Source organism: Gambusia affinis, linkage group LG22 (genome assembly GCF_019740435.1).
Source record: "Gambusia affinis linkage group LG22, SWU_Gaff_1.0, whole genome shotgun sequence".
Lineage (NCBI taxonomy): Eukaryota > Metazoa > Chordata > Actinopteri > Cyprinodontiformes > Poeciliidae > Gambusia > Gambusia affinis.
Genome location: NC_057889.1, coordinates 9,531,857 through 9,557,275, shown reverse-complemented (window position 1 = coordinate 9,557,275; position 25,419 = coordinate 9,531,857). Strand labels below are relative to the sequence as shown.

Sequence of the window (25,419 nt, the reverse complement as noted above, 5' to 3'; positions counted from 1 at the left end):
CAACAAAAAATAATGAGATGTTTGTGGATTAAATGAAGTATGCGAGAAGCAGAGAAGACAGAAAGGTGTGGAAGGAGGAGGAATCAGGTCAGTGAAGGTCATGATTCAATATTTATACCCATGAGGCTGCAGCTGCGCAAAAAAAATTCAAGTGAAAAAAGGAAAACACATTCAAAGGAGACCTTGAACTCTTACTTTTCTGCCCTCAAGGAACTTGAGAGCTGTACCAATGTTGGCGACCCAGTGGATTCTCTTTAGCTTCTTGCCCTGCTCACATGGCTGGAAGGAAGAGAGGGAACAATGGACATGCACAAAACAAAGAGAGACAGGGGAGAAATGTGTGACGTGAATGCAGCAGTGAAATTTTATGCAGAATATGAGTGAAAAAAAGAAACAAATCTACAAGTAAAAGACTAAAAATAAAAGCAGGAATCATTTTCTCAGGAATATAGACGCTGAAATAATGTGAGAAAGACACAGGCACCAGTCAGAGCTGTGTTTGACTATAAACGCACAGATCAATAGGACGTACACGATTAGACCTTAGGCAATAGCGGCCAAGTAAAACCCTCAAGATGTCTTTGTGTGTTGTGTGTGAACTCTGATCTGTCTTTGTTAATCTCGGCTTTCCTACACTATTCAAACATCCTAATACAAGCAAATCAATAAGCCTTTCCGTGTAGTCGGGGCTCGTTTCACATTCTCCTTATTAGTTATACAGGCAGTTTAAACAAAGAATTGAAAATTACCCTATTACTCGGTCATCAGACCAGATTTTGCAGCGAGGTAAGGCAACTCAACACGTGCCCATGTAGAAAGTTGTAATCCGGCGAGTTCAGAGGATATAAGTTGTTTGAAGTCTGCCGCCAAGTCACATGCATGATGAGAAGCTCACCAGTTTTTGTCCAGAGAGGATTTCCAGGAGAGCCAGCAGCATCACACCATCCTTGATGTCATCAAACAGGTCTTTCACCTCAAGAGGAGGGACATGCTATGCAGAGAACAAATAAAATGTTTAAACAAATTCTTAAGGCCTTAAATGTTATTCATGTTTCTAGGACAAGCTTTGACCTATGCCATTGGAATTTTATGTAGTAGTACATAGCTTTAAGGTGGAAAAGAAGAGACACGTGGTTTTAAAAATGTCCTTTGCATTAAAACAAATCTGAAAAATATGTATTTACCCACTTTGCATCGATAGCTCTAGCATATTTTATTGTAAGATATTTTTATTTAATCATAGAACAAATAAAATTCTATGTGCAAATACTGCCCTCATTTTTGAAGAAATAGGGCATTCTTCAAAAATGAGGGCATTATTTGCACAACTTTACTAAATTAGAGTGTACAGTGACATACTGTATGTCACTATACAGAAGAAACATTGCTAATAAAAAACAAACACTAAAGTTTAAATTCCGTGTAGGAATGCAAAGGCTGATCATTTCAGATGTACAGTAATAGCTCTTGCAATGTCCAGCAAACGATGATTGAAGAAGTGGTTTACTTTGCACGCTATCCCACTTTCAGCAGCACAGCCCTCAACATAAACCACAATGCAATACATATATTACACTGGTAGACATTAATTTAAACTTGTGCAACATGGATAAAGAAAATCCTCACAGAAAAGGTACTCAGAGTCTAGTTGGAGTTTGGCAGTTCCAGCGCTTTTACTGACAGCTGGATTCACCCCTTAAGTAGACTTTAAATGGGGTTCCTCCAAATCCTAAAATATGCTGATGATTTCAAACTATCTCCTTCCCACTGACTTCCTCCCTGACCTGACACTGACTTTCAGACTCGGGGAAATCCACATATCTCTGTTCCTCGCCAGCGCCACATCAAGGATTTCTCTTAAAGCACAGTCACATGCTGGGGGGCTCAGAGGTTTAAAGGGGGGAGAAAAGCATTCAGATGAGTGAACCATTCACAGGGAGATTAACTGCAAAGAGAGTGAAGGCTGAAGTAGTGTGAAAGAGTGTTGCATGTGGACCGTGTGAGCATGAGACAAATTAATACAAACCAAAACATCGTAAATGTGTGAGAGGGATTTAGACTAGCAACGAGACGGATCCTAAAAGAGAGAGGGGGGAGACACTAACCCAACGTCTTTCAAAAATTAATTAGAAATATGGAAGCTCTTCTCACTAATTCCTCTTCTAATGTCGATTCAAGGCTTTGGAGATGAGAATACTCAGACAGGGTTTCCCTCCCATATCATAACATGACAGGAAAGGCGCTTATAAAAGGACCAACTCAAAGCGATAAATTGCACCAAAAGCTAATTGGAGTTAAATTCACCTATTTGTTCATTACAGTCCCAAAGCTAATGAGGAAAATTTCAGACCAATTACAAAATAAGAAAGTAATATTAATTTCGTCTGCGCTGCAACACACACTAAAAAAAAATAAATCAAGAACTTAATGAGCTAATTACATGTGAGTGTCTGGGTCATAATTGATTGAGAACAGAAGAGTTTCAAGATGTGTGTGTGCTCTTGTGTTATTCCCTGGGTACACTCGACACAGCAGATTCAAAAAGATCGACAGCGTGAAAGACAAAGGGAGGAGTGGAAACAAAGAGGACTGAAGGGTTTCACGCTGAATGGCAGTGTGTTAAATTTAATGTCTCTGGATGTCTGTCATGAAAATCTAGAGAAACTTCAATAGTTATGCTAATGTTTGAACACAAGTACAAGTAACTGTAAAACACAAGTTGCTCTTGCAGAGGGTGTGCACTGCACTGCGCACCTCTTGAAACATTCAGCATGGCTCCCAACAATTGAACATCATCTCAAACTAAAGCCTGCCAGTGTCAAAAAGTATTCTTGTGGCATGCAAGAGATTAATTACAGTCTTGATCAGTTAATGTGGTTTTATTCTACAGACTGTAACACTAACAATAAGAGATGAAGAGGCTTTAAGCAGAGATGGCAGGTTGAAAATTGAAATAATTTTTTTTTTTAAACTTGAATGCAACTGTGTGGCTTGTTGGGGGAATCTAAAGAAAAAAAATAATAACAAAAAGTGAGTGGGCAGGGGGAGAAAGGAAGCAAACACCCTCGGGGAGCTTCACTTACTGCTGCTGTAATCTCTAAAAACACTTGGTCCACTGATTATGGCTCTAAAGCCGTTTTCCTGGAAAATGCCTCAGCGACGATGAAACCTCTGCGGTTCACACTGGCCACTCTATAATTAAGCTTTAACCCTCTCAGAAAGGATTTGTCAAATGGAAACGTGGGGTTCGCTCACTGACCCCCTATCACTGCCCTTCATAGTTGTCACTCCTCTGTAGAGTTGCAATGAGTGCAACTTGAAAATTAAAAACTTGTCCTGCTGTGTGGCCTACATGACAACAGCCTATATCTAAACACACAACCTGCAGAAACACAGACCCTGCTGCTCTCTTACAATGTATATCTTCACCAAGTTAATCTGGTGAACTGCTTAAAGTAATGATACCCATTAATCTTCTGTATAAATTACTAGCTCCAATACGTCTCCTCTAGCAGAGAGAGTTTTTAAAGCTTATAGGACTTCTTTTGTTATACCTGTGGAGTGGAAAAGTAAGGGGGAGGGGAGTGTTAGTGAAAGGAAGCCCTGATGATAAGTCTCAACTCACCTAACAATTAATCACGCACCTTTAGGCACTGAAATAAAGATCTGAGATAACTGGAGTAGCCTAATCATCTGCATAGCCAGGAGGAGGATCATTCCTCACAGATACACGCTACACCAACTTCTGTCCTTCTCATTCCTGCTATCATTCCTGTGACTGTGGAGCTGTGTTCACTCAACTCAAGCCTTGACCTTTATTGTCCCCTTTACACAGTATAACGCCCTTTTATATCTTAGAATCCGTACATTCTTCAGTGTTGGAATAATGCACATTTTATCCTTTTAACCAGACGTAAACTAAGCAACGTTTTGTCTCCTGATTAAGATAAAGCTAAATACAAAGAGATTTTTGGAGACAAATTTAGGCCAATCAGTGTCACTATGGCAACATCAGGCATCAGGTGAGCAGGTTCTCGATGGGCAACGACAGTGATTGCGAGTATGTAATTTGAGCAACAAGAGAGAGACAATCTATTGAGATGAAATATGCTCTTGCCTTTGAACTGAATTTGATCATTGGAGACAAATTCTCTTTATTCTGCTTTTTTAGTTTTTAAGAAATATATTTTAAGAAATAATTGATTTCTTATGTAAAGTTAAGCAAAAAATGCCAATATTAAATTTGCTAGGTTGGCATAAAAATTTCAAAAATAAAGAACTTTTCTAATATATCTTATCACCTGATTATTCCTTGGTTTCTTGGGATGGAGCCAAACTAGCTTATTTCCCTGAGTCTCAGCCTTTATAGCAAGCAAAGCTTTTGGATCTACATGTTTGTTCAAGCAGATGTGGGACTAATAATCTCACTCTTCATGGAGACAAAAGTAAATGTTTACATTTTCATTCAAGCTCTTTACTTAACACTGGTGGAGAACCCTTCAGTCTAAATATTTCATGGCCAATAAATACTAAATTAATAAAATTATTAAATTAGGAAGAAACCAAACTTAATGTAAAGGATGGTGACAATACTCAATATATGCAGCATCCTCTACATTTATTGTCACCCTTGATGAAAATGTGTGAAATAAAATTAGCATTTGTTTGAAGCAACTTATTTATTTATTTATAACCTATTTGTTCTTATTTATTATTAATTGTGACAACTATTCATTTATTTTTTCTATGTATTTGGTTGTGTAGTTTTCTGTTGTTATTAAATTGTATTATCAGTTAGTTTCCCAGACTGACAAAAGGAAATGTTCATCTTTGTTTCCAGGCAATTCACTACTCATCAAGTCAATAAACGCATTATTTTTCCAAACTCAAGGAATAATTATTTCAAATAAATGGGTATTTTAAAATTTACCAAAAATAATTATGATTTATTGTTTTTAACCTCTAGAACCCGACGGACCCACCGGTGGGTCCAGCTGCCATGTGACCTCGGCTCGCTTAGGGTGTAAGAGGTTAAGCAATCAAGCTGCCCTAGTTTTTTCTTACCAAAGCACAAAGTTTCAGCACAGTAGTTAAGTAAGTTGGTTTACTCTGCCCAAATCTGCCTTAATTTAATATTGTGCTGCTTTGTTTTTCCAATTTTAAATTAAGGTGAAGAGAAACAGAAAGTCACAGATTATTAATCAAAAATGCCTTTACATTTTTATCAACCCCAAAAAAGAAAAGTATGCATTTAAAGCAATCTTCATTTACGTCATTGGAATTGTTAGGAATACCTCCAAATGTGCTGAACAAATGTATTCAAACTACAGGTTGGATTTTCTTCAATTTCTTACAGTGAAAAAGACACGTTTAATTTTAGGCAGTTTTGGTGTGTAGGGAGCTTTGAATATTTTCCTGGCATGCTCTTTGCTTAATATTTCATACAACAGAAAGGTTTATCCCCATCCTTTCATATGAATTTTCTGCTCCATCTCCACCAGTTTGGACTTTCCACAGCTTTCGTAATCAAATAGAAAACCTTGAAAGGAGCATCACTGATTGATATAACAGTTAATTGTGTTGCCCTGTGCCATATTTGCCTTGTCCAGCCAGCACAGATATGGTATTTAAAGCAGTAATGAGTGGAACCAAAGAGTACAATGCAGCATGACACAATAATTACAGACATGTGGACATCATCTCATTCAAAAAATAAGCTTTAACTAAAGCCTCTTATCCTAAGCTATCTAAATTACACTTATTTGAGATAGTACAATATAAATTACCGACTTCAGCTTGCAGGGAAAGCAATGAATGCACTGCTCAGTAATGTCATTTGGAGAATTAAGCCAAATATCTTTGATATCAGCTACTTGAGGCTGAAGGAATAATAAAAAACTCACTGAAGGAATGTGATGACTGTGTGTGGGTTTTATCTGGAGAAGTGTTTTTTTGTTTTTTTTGTTTTTGAAAATGGAAAAAATGTTCCAGTCGGCACAAAGGACGGAGCAGAAAAGAATAGAGTTGTTGAAGTTTTCTATCCGTACAAACACAAGCACCTGTGTTTGTGTAAATTGAACAACAAAATACTGGCAGCAGGGAAGGAAACAAAACCTCTTACCTTTGCCAAGTGGGAATTGATCCATTTTGTGAAAGTCCTTTTCTGCACCGCCTCCTGCTCATCTGTAAATCAGAGCCCAGAGCATTCCCATTAGTCCTGAGCGATAATAAACAAATAAGGGATTAAAACGCAATCTTCTAATTGTCTATCATTGTGAGAGCCGATTGGGCTTTCCAGAAAGGGCATGGTGGATTCTAATTAACTTTGATTCATCGCTTTATGCCTGATGTGTCAGTAGACAGTCACACCAAATTTTTTACTCACTGCTAACATACTATGAAACGTCACTTGACATTTATCGATGACATTTTCTCAAGCTGAACTCCTCTTTTTGCGGACAGGAAATTCTGTTCTTGAAAGTGACCTTTCAGATGTTAAAAGGGCAGCACATGAAGGCAAGAGTACTGCACATGTACTGATTTACCTTTCCATGTGGTTGTTAGTTGTGGCCACTGTGATAAAGGCCAATTAGCAAAAGGCACAATCAATAGGATAGATGTCTGTTAAAGATGTCCCCTAAAAGCCACTCAGCTCAAATGAAAGCACAAAAGGGTCACAAGCTTGATTCATATGTTAATTACTCAATGTTTGTCTTACTTTTATTTGTTTAAAATGCAACATTTTTAACATGAGCACTTTAGTCCATTATTTAAATGTGCCAAATTTAGCCATAAAGGCAAAAACCACACTGACTTGATTTGCTGAATTTTATTTTTTTTATTTTTTATTTTTTTGCAAAACTACAAGAAAGTTACCTATTGTATTTCTACTCAAGGTCACACACTGGTCTATGTCTACTCAATGCATAAATTGATTATTTTGTGCCCAAAATTAACCAAAAACTAAAATGTATGATATTTTTCTCTCTTTAAATATGTTCTGAAAGTTGTGAATTCACTGTCACACACAAATACTTGAACTATTGATATTATAACACCATAAACATCCAGATCTAGATGTGTATCTACAGACCTTCACCAGCTTATAGAAGCAAGTCTGATTTACCCAATCAGTCACATTTTAAACTTTCCAACTGATGGTTCCTGATTTATGATGTCTTTTTATTGCATGTGAATATACAATATGATCTGTATTCATCTCACAAATAAAATAAAAAATAAAATCAAGAAATTATAAACAATTTTGACCATCCTCTTCAAGAGAATGTCACATAACAGCATAATGTCTTCAGTGAGAGCCGCTGAAATACAGACCACTACAGGAGATTCTTTCTGTCCACAGCATCTATAATAACTCTTAAAGGAACATTGAATATCATGACTTACAACAATATTTAATTTCCCTTTGGGAACAATAAAGTATTTTTGAACTGAGTTGAATAGAATTATTACAAGAACTCTTGCAACCGCATGATGGACAGTTCTGTGCATTCAAAACCAAAAGTTTTCAAATGCTTGGTTTATCTTAGTAATCATCCAGTCTCTAATGACAAATAAGACAAAACTTAAAGAAAATCTTTAATATACATGATGAATACCAGGAGGCCTAATGTTGAACCCTGAGGCACGTCAAGATTACTAGGGGTGCATGATATTCCAAAGAATATTTGACTGTGATTTCATTGCTGAAAGTACAGCTATGGTGATTACAATTAACCTGAATTTTTCTGGAAAACTTTTCCTTTTTCAATATTTTGATCATATCCAACAGTCTCCATGAGCTCCATATAAAAGAAATACATCAGGACAGTAAGAGTTCCCACAACTGATCAGATTTATTACTATTATATTGATAAATTTTTAATATAAAGAAGCCTGCGACTTGAAATGTCATACTGAAAAATATATTCAGTGTTTTGTGATTATGATACTGTATACAAAGACGACAATTTCAGTTCTACGCATTGTGATCAAGCATTTCAGAAAGAGATTTGCCAGCTATGCAAACACACAGTTTTCTTCACTTTACATGGGTTTATCCATTTCACTGTTTCACCGTTAATAGTATTAAAGGTTTTCTTTAAATTAGGCAAGATATCCACTGCTACTGTTATCCAATTTAAATTTTTTTATTTCCATATTCAGCATATAACAACAGTTTCAAAGCTTTCTGAGACATACATTCGCTGTCACTGTGCCATTTCTGTCCCATCTGGACCACTGAGCAGTCTCCTTGAGATAAGCACATTAGCAAGGAGAGAGGACGATGTCTGACACAGTGCCTTCCATTCTACCTTAATGAAATCTGCTGACGGACTGATTACGCTCAAGTTGGTTAGTGTGTCAGTGGGTACAGTGGGCAGATGTGAACAGATAGGGAGAGCGTGTCAAAGGGTAGGAGATTGAGAAGGGGTGGCGTTGGTGTAATAGTGGTGGTGGGGAAGGGGTGCTGCTGTTCATACATAATGCAGATACATCCCTGCGTAGTCATACGTGCCACTGAGCAGACCCCTGTACTATGAATTAATCTTTTGATTGGGTCCGGGAATTATCAAATATTGATGGGCTGAAATATTGGATGAAAATGGGAGAAATTTTGAACCTAAAGCAGGAACACGCATGGCGGAGAACGCGTCTGCATGTGCCAGCTTCTCGGGCTCAGGGACGAGGTGACTTTGAAATCACACACTCTCCAATTTACTGTAAGCACGTACACACACTCAAGTTCTCTCATTATGACAAAGAGGAGAAAAAAACCCATTCAGCAACCGAGCATGACGACACATCTCCTGCATCACTTGTCTCTGACCCCTGCATTGAGTACAATCTCATTTATATCTTCTTTTAATTTAATCGTATTAAAGCAGCAGTCTAAGCATAACGCAAACAAATTGTAAAAATATTTTAGATGAATCTTCTTGATAAGTGGAGAGCTGACTCTTTAGTCATATCCAAATACAGAAAGGAAGAGAGTTAGACAAAACAGAGAAGCCAAACATTTAACAGTCACACCCCTGCAATGTGATCCATGCAGGGGGGAGTTGCTTGTCTGCTGGGTTTGCTTGTTCCACTCTCTGCAAGCTTCAAAATCAACAGCCTCCAAACTCAAAAGCAAACACAAACATACACAGTCTGCCAAGAAACGTGCATTTCAAATCGGTGTCTCTTTTTTCTGACATACTCTCAACAACCAGGAGGAAAAGAAAAAAAAACACCCTGCACAGTTGAAGGCATGTACACAGTCAGCACTGCAATGCAACACTGCAAACACACATACTACGATGCATGCAGAGTATACATACAGGAACTTTCTCTGCTGCTTTCTCAGTAGAGCACGCTGCTGTGCAGACACGCTGCCCCACTTACCTCGGAGGTAATGGTAAAACCCTGCCACCAGGTTGAGAGATGTCTTTTTCGGAGAGCCTTCACCTCCTACTCGCCGTGCCATCTTTTAGCCCAGACCTCATGCAGGTTTCTGCCTGTTTTCATGAAGACATTGGGAGGACGTCCACGACAACCTCCGGGAGAGAAGCAACACTTGCCCTTGTTTCTGCCCTTGCTGCCTTTCCTTCCTCCGTTTTTTTGGAAAGGGGATGTGTCTGTAAAGAGCTCCCTGGAGCTCTGGACCTCCTGAGATGACAGCAGTTTAACTGTTGCTCTGAGGTAAAACACAGACGAATGATTTGCCCTGTTGGGTCTCCACTCGTCCTCTCTGTCCTGTCCTGCAGTAATGGGCTGCAGACTCAGTCAGAGTCAGTGCTTTTCCTGCCTGTTAAGCAGCTTGGGAGTGTGATGAGAGTACGCGTGATACTCTGAGTGTTTATGTGAGTGTGTGTGAGCGCTGCGCAGTGCCGGCTTGCCTCAGCATCAATCTTTCCTGCTCAAGCCCCCCCCCTCCCCTTACACTCTCTACCTTTGGTCCTCCCACGTTTTCACTCTGCTGCAGGAAAAATCCACTTCCCTCCAATGGCCAGCCAATCAAATTGTGTGGGAATGGGTGATGTCACAGCAGTGCTGTCCTGATCCAGAAGGGGAGGACCATGGTGGGTGGGTTTGAAAGGGACCGTTTAGCAGGTTAGTGGGAGCTCCACTCTGACAGTACCACACGCCCGTGCTCACACACAGCCTCGCTGCGACAGACGTGGAGGAATTCCCCATGTGATTCTGGCGCTCTTACTGCTCTCTCTCATCCACATGGATGTCATGCGGTGCTGTGAAACAGGCAGCTTTCTGCTCTGTTTTGCCTACAGGGGAACACACTATCACTGACAGTCACCCCGTCTGATCTGCGACTGTACTCTCTTCAGAAAGGATCTGCCTTCATCTAAACCACAAACGGTACATATGTGCATTTTGGAGCCTCTAGGAACACAGAATACAATGAAACACAACATAATCCTAGTCGAGGTTCAAATGCAGTGTGCCTGCACTTAAATCCTGGGTGGGAACATCTAATTTATGTGGTTATTGTCACTTTTAAATGGTAACAAACTCTTTAAACGTCCTCAGAAATCAAGAAAATGCTCATGAATTTCAATTTAATGGGACTTTAGACAATAAAATCTGCTCTTTCAGAAAAAATAAGATTAAAGCAGAGGGAGGTAAAATGTAAAATTGACTTTCTTTTAGGTTTATATTATGTTATATTATTCCCTTATCAAAAGTATACCTGGATTGTTACTTGGATTTTTTTCACGCATGCTTGAGGAATCCTGAAATCTCCCATGGCAATTATTTGGAGAGCCTAAACGCTTGCTCTCACAAAGCTGCTCCCTGGAGCTGCAGTCTCCAGGCGAGCTTCTGCCTTATGGAGCACCACTGCAAACTGGGAGTCTCCTGAGCTTTTCATACAAACTAATACTCAGTCTGACACTCCTACGAATGTCTTAAAATGACGTACCGGGAAGATTTGTGGTGATGACGTAGTAAAAGCTGAGTGTAGAAAAGAGTAACAGCTTCTTAAAAAGACAGATGGCAATTTCAAGGGGTCAAAATGCAAAGTCAAATTTATATACATCACATTTTATATATACAGCTTATTTATCAAATGTAGACATTTTCCAAAAGATTAGAAACCAGCCTGTTAGGAGTTTCTGTAAAAATAAGATTAATAAAATCCCCTCAGAAAATAAGAAAATGCTTTTGAACCTCAAGCAATTGGAACAAAAATGTGGTCTCTCCTGTAAATCTAAAGCATTAAAAAACTGAGAAAAGTAAACAACAAATTATGGAGGGCAGAGTGTTACTGAGACTAGGGCTGTGCAATACATCGAATTAATTCAATACATAGAGAGCTCCACCTTTGTGTCGTCCTTGGCTACACCTTGGATGACTGGATGGTAATATCCCAGATATATATGATGTACGCAATCTTTACCCTTGTGCATCTAATTTGCGGGGAGCTTAGTATCTCCTAATGGTCCTAAATACATCCCTCACTCTTCCCCATCCATTCAGAAAACTCTTGAGTACACTGAATTTTTATCAGGTGAGAGGAAACGTCATAGTGACAGGGAAACAAATTAAAAGAATTACTGAAGGTCCAGATTAGGAGAGGTTAGATCCATAGATAAACTTGTTTGTAAAGCAAAACTCCTCTGAATCAGAGTGGTGATAAGGGATACATGGTAAAAAGGGATTGTTTGTTGGCAGAATTACTCGTTTTGTGAAAAGCAGCAGTGTGGCAAATAATTTCCCTAAAGGATATAGAAATGTAGGTCATTTCACACAGTCCCAATTGATACCTGTTAGTTATAAACGTAATTACCATCTGTTTGTGTTCCCTCTCACTATCATTAATTGCTTTTTCTATACTGATATAGCTTTACTGTTATTCCATGTAAAAACAAAAATAAAAGCCAACTGCAGTCTTGTTTATTCAGCTCCTTTATGCACTCACACCCCTCAGGCTCAGGTAACCACAGGAATGCTTCTCCTTGGACGGATATTACCCAAAGATGCTGTTGCAAACCGTTTTGATTGGCTCCAGAACATTGCAAGTGCTGCATTTGTAATGCTGAAAGGGGGAAATCCAGCAGAGAATGGGACCAGCATACTGCAGCATTTTCTTCCTTTTCAATGTCTGATTTGTGTCAATTCCTCCTGTCTGATGTCACTGAGTGATTTCATGTACACAAGTGAAAAACCAAACATGTGGACATTCAGAGCTGTGGGAATATTAAAAGCTAGCAGATCCTCTTTGAAGCCAAATTCAGAGACTTTCCTGGAAAGCAATATCCACACAGAGGAGCCTGCTGGTTTCTATATCAGCTTTAGCGATGAAAGGACCATTCATCATTTTCTGTGATTTTTTTCCCCCTCTCCTTTTGTTCTTCTGCTTCTTCCCATAAGAGATTTTAATTATGAAAGTCATCAATAACCAATGGCAGCTGTCATCTGCTATCTGCCCGCTGATAATCATACTGCTGACACTCGTCCCTTTAACAGCCCTGAAACCGGACGTCACAGTTCGATCAAATGCGTTTCCCACATACTTGTTTCTGAAACAAGGGTGCTTTACATTTCTGTATAGAAATATTTATCCAAGTCTGTATTTACATTTACATTGCCTTTTACTTCTTCACCTCAGCTCATAAATCCATTATTTTTCTGCCAATGGAAAGCAGCATTCAGAGGGGCTTTCGCTTTTTTCCAATTCATGGTCAATAACAGAATTGCTATAAAATCCTTGGCCTGTAAAGTGTTACAGCTTGGAAAAATCTATTGTTTTCACATACTGCTGTTTTTGCAGAGCAAGACAGCTCAAAGAATATCAATGTTATAAATAATAAAAGCGTATTTTGGGTTTATTTAAGCATTAATGTCAAGTTAAATATGTCTCAGCAGCCAATGATGTGTTGTTGAGGAGCTACACATAAATTTTGAAGCGTGAAGGAGCTATCCAGGGTGCTGAAAATTGTCAATGAGAAACATTTAATTTGACAGGTATCCTGATTTAATCCTGCTTTACTATAGCTGCAAACAAACATGCACAAGCTGCATTCCTGTTTATTTAGTATGTGTTCAAGAATTTCTCCAGCAAGTGCCTCTAGGGCAAAAACAAGTAAGCTGAACTTCTCATGTGAGTTACGCTGCTTTACAAAAAACAACCCCGGGACAAAATCAAAACCAGAGGATAAGGATTCAAGGGACTTATTAAGCTTCACCATGGGGGATGAGAGAAACACAAGGCGAGCAGGTGCAGGCAGACACGAAAACACACACTCAAACAGAGACAGAGACGTTTTCTCTTCTACTGCATCCACAAAATGTATAAGAACAGACTCCTCTAGGCAGCAAATCTCAGGAGTGTTTCAGGCTTTCCAGTAGAGGGAAAAAAAAATAAAACAGGGTGAGGGTTAAAAAAAAGACTGAACCTCAGCTGTTCAGGATCTCTATTGGAACCCCTGGCAACCTAACAAAAAGAAGAAAAAAAAGGGAAAACACAAGATCTGTCACAGAGGTCGTGGAGGTCTGAATGTTAGTCATAGCCCAGTGTTTACACAGGTATGACTGCAGGCTGCGCCGCTTCTCAAAGAGGGGAGGAACAACATCTATTCAACCATTAAAGGAAAAACAAACGCCTCCTCCTGAAGGGTGGGGTAGCACTGCTTCTGCTCATATTGTAATCTATTCACCCTAAGGATGTTTGGATTTCCTATCTGAGCAACCAAGAGTGCTTATTAAGTCCTCATTGAAGTGCATAGTGACACAACGCCACCAAGTGGAAATGCAAGGTAATAAATGCATCAAATTTGCTTCATCTTAGAAGAAATCAGTGCGATCCAATGAAAAATGAGGAAAACATCAGATCATCTATTAAAACACAGCTTTTGAGTCATGCAAGTACAAGCTTTGATGCATTAATTGTACAATATCACATACTCTTTTTATTGATTAATAATTTTGTAATTTTGTAGTTATTTAACTATAGTGTTTTGCTAGCATATTTAGGCTATTTTAACTGTTTAACTTATTACTTTACAACCACAAGTTTAGAGTAATTAACTTGGATTTCAAGTGACTGGTTCATGTGATAGCTGTTTATTCAAGCTGATGTCTTTAGGGTTTTTCTTCATGTAATTATGAAGCAAAAACAAAATCCGTGGTTTGTATTTTTTTTCCCCCAAACTCGAGTCCCATCAACATTTATATTCTGCTCGTTTTAATCTATTGAATAGACCCCAACTGTATGCAAACTAATATCTGTATAAATACAGTGGCTTAGTAAGTAAACAGCATAAAGAACAACAAGGAACACACCAGACAGGTCAGGTATTAAGTTGTGAAAACCTTTAATTAAAGTGGAGTTAAATTATTATTTTTCAGAGCTTGGTGTTCCTGTTTCAAATATTGCTTTTTATTACTGACTTTGTGTAATATTCTAAATTTGCTAAAAAACTGAATTATGGGTTTTCATTATTCATAAACATCAAAATTACAAGAAATAAATGCTTGACGTTTTTCGCTATGTGTAATCAATCTATATGTCCCACTTTCTGAAATGAGTAACAAAAACTATTAGACTTTGTATTCTTATTTCTGTAAATCTAATTAAGGATTAGTGGGAAGACCTGAAAATTCACATTCACAGATCTCCATTAAACTTGAATGTAAATGTGCGTTGCAGTTTTCTGATTTATATTTGTGAAATGTTGTAAAACCATCCATCATATTCTATTGTGTCGGCCCTGCATGTAAAATCCCAATACACGGATGTCTGTGACGAAATGAGAGTTAGTTCAAATGTTGAGACAACACTGCTGAGCAGAAATGCTGCAATGTATCTTCATCTGCTGTGCAGCATTAATGGAGCAGCCTGTTAAAGCTATCATGTTCTAAAAGGGTGGCATTGTTGTGCTCTGCAGAGGCATCCCATAATTACTTCACACACATGCAGCTGATTTGTCAAGCACACATTCGACAGAGATGAGAGTGATTTCACAGAATATGGAGCCTTTTCAGACCCTTTTCTATCCCACTGTAGCCTATTTATCTACTTCCTGATTCCAGCTCTTTCACCCAAACAATTCCTAATTTTAAAAAATGCTCCTCATGCTTACTCTACTCTACTTTAGCCCTGGATCTCAATAGCAGCCCCCATCACACTCTCACAGCCTCCACTCAGCCCTCATGTGTCCATTCAGCCTCTCCATTTGTGATCCCACTTCATTTGTGGCACATTTCTGCCAGTCCCAACGTAAGTGCTGAGACGGAAGTCCAAATGTCAGCCCATTTGCATAGCTAATTACATTTCAGTAATAATGACACCACATTAAAGAGAGCAAGAAAAGGGGGAACAAGTCAAAGTGATTATCAAAACACCCCCGTCTTCCTCTCTCATGCACCATCACATCCTATTCAGTAGCAGATGTGCGGAGAAGGCACTTTGCCGTGCACAAAAACATGTCCAAATATCAGTGTTCATTAAATTCAAGCCACTGATACGGTAATTTTAGCAATTTCTGCACCTGCACCAGAGAGACACATTTTCACACGAATGTATAGAGAAAATGAACACAAATGTGAGCATGAAAAGAGAATACACTTGAAATTAAGTTACGACAAACTGAAAAGATTTAAAGCTAAAAGAAACAAAAACAACTTGGGTCTGCTTGAGAAAACAAACATTTATTCTGTGACAAATTAGTGTGACATTGTGGTGCATAAGATAATTTTCTTAAAGCGATAGTATGCGTTTTCTATCCACGTAGAGTCATTTTACAGCACAATTAAGTAACTATGTTAACTTCAGTTAATATAAAAAATTCTGCATAAATTAAATGTGACTGAAAGGAAATTTGACCTTGTAATTAATGGCTTTAAATAGGGCCTCTGTCTCTTTAAGAACGTCCTGATATTTCCAACATTCCGGCTTCGGAAAGTCATCACAAAATAGCTCCTCTATTAATCCTTTAACAAAATCTTTACCAGTTTTGCACTGATAAGTAGATCGTACAATGAGCTCAGTAGGTGTGCAGTTCCACCAGTTGTTTGCTAATTGCAGCTGGCTAGTCTAAAGGAGCTGAGTGGGGGAGGGATGCTCAGTGGGCAGAAGCTTGGAAACTGCAGCTTTGTGCTCAAAGGTGGTGGTAGGTCAAACCAGGCATTTTGTACAGCTAAATAGTTGCCAGGGGAGATTAAAGGATTTCTCAAATATGAAAGAATCAAAGCAACACTCTAGGTATGTTTTTGATGACGGAATATTATAACATGATGTAAGGCTCAAAAAAGTTTGTTTTACATAATGCTGCCCCTTTAATCTAATAAAATGCATTTAGCAGAACAAAACCCCATTTGGAAATATACACAAACAGTCTGAACATGCAGCTCATGCTCTTCAGACTGTAAAAGGCACAGGTGTCAAATTAAAACAACATTTAGGGGACTAAACGTATTAGAGAAACTAAATCTGGTTCTGAAAACTATATTAAGCTCAAAGTTTCTCTGCTGTGCTTCATGACGACTGCAGTGTGTACGTCTGTGGGGTGCTTTATGCGTGTGAGAGTGCAGGAGTGGGTCAGACAGTCTAAGCTCTTTATCCAGGTTCAGTGGCCCGCCACACATTACAGGGACGAATAAAGCGAAAGGACTGGCGTCAGCAGACTACATAAATCACAGTGGCCTGAGCAGTAAATTCACTTAAAATCTTGTCTTTGCTGTGAGGTAAAAAAAAATATTGCCTGGAACAGAGTCAGAATAATCTACAAAATCCTGTTTCATACAACAGATTTGAGTGCATTTATGCTTATACAGCGGCCACACTTTCTGTCTGATTGAAACCAGTGCTGTCTGTCATCCTTTGACAATTTATTTTTGAATTATTAAAAGCAGGACTCACATGCTTACTACACCAGGTGAAAGGCTGAGTTTGTGTCTGAAGGCAAACACAACAAGGAGACACATCCCATCCTGGTTACAACAGCAAATAGCGTGTGTTAGACATATTTTTAATGCTCTGATGTTTGCATTGGAGGTAAATGAGAAGCGATGGTGGATATCATGCACCATAATTAAATTGTGAAGTAAACATTGACACTATGTGATTAAACAAAGGAGTAAAGAATCTTATTTTCCATAGATCAGTTCACCTCCAGGAAGAGATGATAATGAAATGAATGATCAAAGATTTAGAAATATTACACTGTTATTCGAACATCAGTTCTGCATAGTAAATATAAGTTTGATTAAATAAACTGCTGGGCTGATAAATCCAAACATATGGTGCTTTTAGCAGATTAACATAAAACTTTCAATCCCTGTTTTGCCTGTTGTGTTACTTATTGCTTTATCTGATCAGCTGACCTCCCTGAGGTCAGGGCTTCATAGTGACCTGATAATTTACTGCTAAAGGCAAACTTTCCCACCACCCATCCTATTGTGACAGGTGGAAAAAGAAACTAAGGTGTCTGTGGATGAAAGATAAGAACATACAAGGTATTGCAGGCAGGAGGTGAATGTAGCTTGGGGTTAAAAACAAAGGTGGGTGGATTTTATCTCCTTGGACATTGTTTAGTATGCCAATCAAATTTGTCTGATAGAAAAGACTGACATAAAGTGTTATATGCGCTGTAGAAATACTAAAAATTGTGTAAGTGGGCAGAGATACCAGATGTGGCAGCCTTAAGCAGACACTGAGCTCCACAATAAATGCATTAGAAGGTCAACAATATATTCCAAGGAACACTTTTTTATCCATTAACGCATATCTGTGCTCAGCTTTAAAACAAGAACTGCGTCTTAGTAGTGGATCACATTTGTATTGTGTAATAATACTGTCACACTGGTTCTTATATATCCACAAATGCTACATTTTATTTATTTTTTTCATATACATCTATACATCACTGTAATAGGAGCATTGAGATTACATGAGCTTATGACTGGGATACATAAAAAATTTTCATAGAAGCGGCAAGAATATATGAGGCATTGCCAATATTTATGCATTGCTGCAGATTTTTTCAAGCCGTCAAAAAAACACGTTTGCAGAATGGGACTGCTGGATACCCCGCCAACTGTGCTGAAGCATTAAATAAATATAGAGGTGATGGTGTGACATTTTCACTCAGACACAAATCTACCTAGAAACAGAAGGTAGATACTCTGAGTAAAAGGTTAAATGTTTAATAGTTTTTGTGAACAGTTACTGAGGCAGTAATGAGTAAAAAAATTATTTTACCCAAATGATTGCCAAATATATAATACTAATACCATATCACTTTGTATTATTTTATTTTGTATCATATTTTAGTGGACTGTAGTATATTGTAAATCCTTTACCATTGCACCAGTAGAGGAAGAAACTGACCAAAATTAATACAAGACCTTAATAAAAAAAAAAAAAAAAACATATAATTTGATAACATATAAAAGGGTTAGTTTATAATTTAGAAAACATAAATGAATATGCCAACATTATCCCCTATTCCATCTGACCTTTGTGAAAGTGTGACATTTAAAAGAAGGTTAAAGCATCAGAAAGCATCCTTCCAGCCCATTTTGTATGGTTGGACCCCTTTTAGTGACCTAATCTTGTGATGTGTCAGTCAGACCTTCACCGTCTGTCACGTAAAAAGAGATTATAATCTGCTTTGCAATAGAGTCAGTCACATCAAGCATCCAGGATCTAAACACAAATACCTGCTAGGGTTCTTTCTCACACGGAGAGAGATGTCATTTGATCAAACACAATGCTCTGTCTGAACCAAAGATGGCCAAAAAGCCCATAGGGTAGGGGGAATAAAAGATCTTATGTTGGCTGTCATGCGACGGCAGCCATGGCAATGATTCATAAACACAATCTGGGAAGACAAGGAGGAGAAGCAGCAGGGTACACAGGCAATCACACTGTAGCTCTGTTACACTCTTTCCTGGTCTGATAGTCCAAAAAACTCGCTCTGGGTCCTAACCACAGGGTTTAGTCATTCAGCTAAATTGCTAAATCCCAGCAGTGGGACGGGTGAGAAAAAGATGCATAGCAGCTATTTTTAAGACTCAGTGGTGTTTTCTGTGTCTGTGTGTAACTCTGGGCACATGAGCATGTGTGACGCTGTGGTATACAGACCCACAGACGATGAATGTTGGTGTCACAACTAAACGGGAGGCTGCTGTGGCTCAAGGTGACCGTCTGCTCGGGTCTCACTCACCATGGCCAAACCATAATGCCGCCCCTGGCACCAGGATGTCAACCTGGCTGCGTGCCAACCTCAAGATCTGTGCCAGACCCGCAAGCAATCAGAAGAACTGGTGGGATATGTCTCTCTTCCTCCCTTTCCTCTCCTTGCTCAGTCTTATTTTTATGGTCTTCCTGCTGTCTTTCTCGTTCCTGTTTAATCCATCCAACAGTCTCAGTATGGGTCTTACTGCAAGTCCTTCAGACATGCTGACCTCTGCTGGCTTTACCCAACCATCCTGCTCTGTATCCTTCTTTACTAAACTTGTATTGCCCAGATGCTGAGACATACATAACGCAACATTAGCAGAAATAATTCAAGCAGGTGTTTTCTCAAACATGAATGTGCTGGATAGGCCAGTAGATGGTAAAACTCCGAGGGGTAGTAAGGAATGAACGCCTCCGCCACCCACAAAACCGAGAAAACAGGTACGATGCAGAAACACTTAAAAAAGAAACACACTGCATTACTTTTCTCATTAATGAGAGACAACAAATACACAAATTCCACAGCATATGGAGGAGTTCAGGCTGGGAGGTGTTCAAAGCAGCCTCTGTTTTACCACCATATGGTGTCGCTAATTGGTGTTCCTTCACAGAGAGGTGGACCAAAAGAGACGGTTAAACAGAGGAAAAACATAGCCTCCAAAACTGGGGCAATAACTTTTGATTGTTTCAATGTTGCACTCAGCAGTTACTAACAACTTCCAAATTAATGTTGAAGTGGGAATGCCATCATATCTGGCTGTGATTGGAAGAATGTGGATTATTGGGAAACAGTTCCATAAAACAGATAATATTTTTAAAAAAGCATTGCATTTTTTCAGCATGGGGATCATAAATAGTCATATAAATGGTTGTAAAAAATTAAACAACCATTGCTCAGATTACCCAAGACTATAGCAAAACAGGTTTATGCTTAGTTGATAAAAAGAAATGTTAGAACATTAAGATTTATGATTTGATGATAAAATGAAACATTCAGATCCTATGCTCTAAGAGACAGATAGAAATCAGTCAACCAAATAATAATAATAATAATAATAATAATAATAATAATAATAATAATAATAATAATAATAATAATAATAATAATAATAATAATAATAATAATAATAATAATTGGTTTATTTGCAGTGAAACTGTTTCTCTCATCAAATTATATTTTATGTCCTCTTATGAATTTATGTAGTGTGATTCAAATTCTTTAGGTTCTTTCAAATAAAAGTCCAAATGTATATTCATATCATCCAGTGAAATAGGTATTGGTCCCACTACCAACAGACTGTGCCCATATGAAACTAAAATCAATCATCCAATCAATAACAGATATTCTTGACCTTAACTTGTAATGTGGTAAATACACCTGTGCACAAAATCAATTTGTTCTTCAACAACTTCATCATCAACAGCAAGGCTGACCTAACCAGAGAACTGGTTATGGTAGACAGATACCTGGGATAAGATGGATTAGCAAGAATATCATTGGCAACAAGGTTTTCGAGAAGTTAAAATATGCATTAGTCCCTCACTGTCTGAAGCTCAAAATAATATATTGACTTTTTGGCTGGGGGTGGTCATCAGAAAGGTGAAGGAAGAGAAAGCATCTTGAGTTTGCAGTGAACATATAAATGATTCAGAGAACGCTGGAGAGAATGTGCTGTGGTGGTTTAGGGGAGGAGAAAGGCTGAGAATGACTGGAAGAGCAAAACCTCCACAGTCATGCATGAAGTTGAAGATGTTTAGCTTTTGTTTTTCTGCTAAGGGTGTAGAAAAACAGAAGATTGCCAAAAATAATCTTAAAAAGGCAATGCTCAGATAATATCTTTCACAACCAAAATATTGCCAAATTAAACCATTGCATGAATAAGAAATGGGAAAACTCCCTTTTCTCTTCAATTACACTGTCAGTTTGTAAAAACATCACTGGTAACAATAAACTTTAGTATGAATGAAACACACTTCAACTTCTGCAAACAGTAATTTTCAGGTTTTTCTAAGGTGAACTGTGTATGCAAGCGTATATCACCTAATTGTTTGTGTGCATTGTGCAGTGAGGGAAGAGCTCAAAGTGAGACTTCTAAATTTAGCTCGGTAGGTGCACGATTGGGATTCAAAGCGTGCATCCACACCTGCACACAGTGATGCAGAGGAGCCACGTGGCTGCTGATGCTGCTGCTTCTCTCTGCTTTCACAGAAACTGCCACCTCAGAAGCTGCACAGGGAGCAGCCATATTGCATCTCAGCTCTACTGTCACCTGACTTTCCTGCTAGATTGCGAAAGTCATCAATCTCACTCTGTCAACAGGAGATGCGTGGTCTTGACCAGTCGGAGATGCACTGTTTCACTCAAAGCCTGTGATATATTATAGTGAAAAGCCGGATACATGGAAGGTTTACCCTATATGTACATAAGAGGAAAGTGAGTTAAATACAACATGAAGATGGGTTTGTAATATTTTTAAAAATGTGTTAGGGAAGGTCGTATCACTGCTCTCGAGTTAAGTGAGAGGAATAAACTTCATCCCGTCAGCTCCTCTAGGGATTAGCTGTCCTATTGTCTGCTGTCTTGTCTCTCCACACAGAGAAACATTAACAACCACATGCATGCTGTTACGTGTGTGCAAATAAGCACAAATACGCAGCAGCAACACACCAGCATAAACAGTTAATAAAAGTCATGCAACGGTAATGTCAGCTTTTCTAATATGCTTCTTTTGCAAAACAATATGTAACGTCACTTACATCCCCACTGAAAATCTCAATCCAGACCCATCAGAATGTTTCCAAAAAATAACTTATGAAAACTAAAAAATTTTTGGGAAAATGCAGCTTTCCAATGATAGACTTTTCATCATTAGATATGAAAAGTCCAAGCTGTATTACTAAGCAATCATAAATAACAGCATTATTCAGAGAAGTTATTTATGGTCACAAGCAACAAGAATAAGGTGTAAAAAATATATTTTTAGCATGTCCACCATGAGGTCACCTCTAAAAATGCTGCAAACCAACCTGGGAGCCTGTGAATGAGTAAGCATTTTGCCCCTACCTTGCAGCCTCTGCATCACATTGGCAATATCTCGAGCAGAGTGACTGTAGTGCCTGGATGATGCCATGGTGCTGTTCTGAGGTCAGCAAAGTCTCGTCCCAACTGCTGAGTGTCACCTTTGCAGGACTCTCATGCTCTGACCAAGCAGCAGATTGTGTTGCAGTACTTCAGTGTCTTAACACTAAATGCTGAGTACCAAAACTGAATCATGTCCGGATTTGACTGTGTTCCTCCAGCACAAGTCATCCCTGTTACAGTAGGAGTCTGCAATCCTCACACTCAGCAAAGCTCCTCCCCTGACAGCGATGATGTAAGTTCATGCTGCATGTTTATGCCAGCATGTATGTGTGTGTAGTACACATCTTAAAGCCTCCCTCCCTTGCCTGAGTCTGATACTTCTGCAGACAAGACGTGCTTGTTGGTTTGAAGGCACACTGCCACCTGGTGTCCACATAACGCACTTGCTGCATTCTGTCAATAGAATAGGTAATTACAACAGAAATAATTATCTTTGTTGGAACTAAAGGCGCATCCAACAAAAACCATCTTCCGGAAAATAGAGAAATATATGAGAAAACATTCAGAAATGCTTCTCAATACAGTTCTGAAGACAGTGGTGCAAACATCAGAGGCCTGCCTCTAGACTGAAAATATTCACAGTCAAATCAGTGAGCAGGACCGTTTTGATTGCATGATTTCATCAGTGCTTATTTACCACTGGTCAAAAAGCAGAGAAATGAGCCCCGGCTCAGATCAGTAGTTCTCAACCATGCTCAACAGAATCAATTAACAGGCTTCTGCAGCAGTTATGACAGGATGTGGAGGCAATATAACCACCTGAATCAGGTGAACTGAAGCAGGAAGACATGAAGGACAGTGGGCCTCAGAGGACCAAGATTTTTTTTTTAATTACTGATTTAAATATGAAAAGTAACATTTACGGCAGATTTAATTTGGAGCTACAACAAAATTTATTTAAGATATAACAAAGGAAGCAGATAGAAAGTGAATCTGTCCTATTGACTACCTTCATTTTATTAAAAACAACATGAGGTGAGGATTTGCTTTGCATTAATTAAAGCAAATAATGTGACTGCATAATTTCTGTCTTAATCATGCAACATAAATTCAGCTTTTAGTCATTTGGACATTTTGGTTAACTCATAAATACACACAGCAAGTTACTACCTCTGTGTTATTTAAAAATATACTTAAACAAATGGCTTGAGATATTCTTTTTCTAAATTACAAGGCAAGAACATATTTTTATTTATGCAGGTAAACTAACTGCTCCAGGATTTTGACCGATCACTAAAAATAATAGAATCCAATCTACAGGGATATATTTGGGGTTACTTCAGTTATTAAAATCTGTACATTGATTTGAATCAACATTAATGACTATACAAAAAGCTACTTTAATAAACAATTAAGTGAACAAGTTTGACCTTTTTTTTCTAATCCACAATATATACATTCAGGCTCAATAGAGGTAGACCAACGGACAAAGCAAATGCCTTTTTAAAAATGTGTTATCCAGAGCTGTCAGAATAAATAATAAATACATTATCAACAAAGACAAAAACACATTTTTGTTAATAAAGATCTCTCAGAGTATATTTTCCTAGATGTCCTGTGTCACCACAACAGATCAATGCCTGTCTTTGAAATGCAGGAGAGAGGTGTGATGAACCACCAGGCTCTGAGCACTTATCGCCATGTGTAATCCCATTAGACTAGACCTTTCATCATCCTCTCCTGAGACTTCTTAAAGGACCTGAAAGCGCTGCTGCAGAGCTCTGGCCAACGGTGTCATTCAATAAAGGAAGAAACCACATGAAACACAACAACTATTAAATTAGCATTAACTGGAGATCCTGCAGCTCTGGCAGATGACTTGCAGCAGGCTAATGAGGTGGGTATAACGAAGGGAATCACTAGGCAGCTCAGAGAAGAATACTTGAGTTACCAGATTCTTTTTATTTTGCAACCCCCAGGAAGCTTAATAAGAATGTTTTTCTGAAACTATGTCTATGTCTAAGTTTCTAAGTACTGGGACCGTGAAAAATGAAATTCAGAATAAAATAAAATAAATAAGATCCATACTTTCTCCACTGACTAATAATAAATGACTGAATGTGTCCATCTAATGAACAGACCTGTCTGTCTGTGCCTGGGGAGTGTGATTTATTTTTAACCACCGATCCAAATTACCCATGTCAGCTCTTTATCACAATACATGTACATATGTCAGAATCTGCAGTTTGTGTTGCAAGACTGGCAGAGCACTGTGCAGCAGCAACTGCAGCAGCAACAGCAGCAGACTGCTGATTCCTGCATTTTCACGGAGCGAGGCTTGGGGTGACCTCCACGGCTCAGAGTCCCTCAGGAGCAAACACATTCAGCACGAGAGTGAGCAGAGAATGCAACAGAAGAGAGCAGAGACAAAGCTCATGGGTCAATACAAAATATTCCAGCAGTTGCAAAAAAACCCAAGCCCTTTTAAGATCCGTTTTCTTATCTAATCACTGCACAAGCAGAGAGCTGGGACCAAGACGGCCAGAGTGGTAATCTCTTTAATTCTCAGTCAGCACTTTTCTGAAACCTCATTAGAAAGTTTGCTGCTAACCTGCATGTCAAAATCAACACAGAAGCACGAAGGAAATGCTGCTCAGCAAATCCAGTTTATCCTTGAAGAACTGTGTGTCAAAGGAAACACTAGGGGTAACTATAAAATACAGATATTACTCAAAATACAGTTTTGATTAAATAAAAATATCCGTATTTGTAATCTCTAGCACAAATAAGCAGTGTTTCACCAATGTTTATGAGAAAATCATTACTAATAAACCTAAATAATAATATTAGGGTCAAAGATTATTTTTGGTTATTTTCAATGCACAAATAATGTCTGGAAATATGGACTTTATGTAGAATCACACTAAAATCCAACAGTGCTTCTAGGAAGAACATGGTTTTTGTTGCTTCCTGATGAATTTCTACACTGCAGCTGAATCACATTTGTGGATAGCTGAAAAATGCCATTTCTCACAATTCTGACTTTTAACTTGCCACAGGGGGTTTGTGTCTGAGTGAGATGGTTTTATATCCGAATGCGGGGCTCTGACATCAACATCAATCAAGCTGAACCATTATAACCAATAGAAAAATT

The 25,419-nt window shown here is 38.5% G+C and overlaps 1 protein-coding gene across 1 annotated transcript in view; it reads right to left on the bottom strand.

Annotated features, from left to right (window-relative positions):
- The window catches only part of syne1a (spectrin repeat containing, nuclear envelope 1a), a 140,154-nt gene extending 117,792 nt beyond the window's left edge, over window positions 1-22,362 (bottom strand). Inside the window, 4 exon segments of the mRNA XM_044106937.1 lie at window positions 196-279; window positions 896-991; window positions 6,122-6,183; window positions 22,248-22,362. Of these exon segments, the coding sequence (XP_043962872.1) occupies window positions 196-279; window positions 896-991; window positions 6,122-6,183; window positions 22,248-22,314 (309 nt within the window). The 5' untranslated portion in view covers window positions 22,315-22,362.
- Between the last annotated feature and the right edge of the window lie 3,057 nt (window positions 22,363-25,419).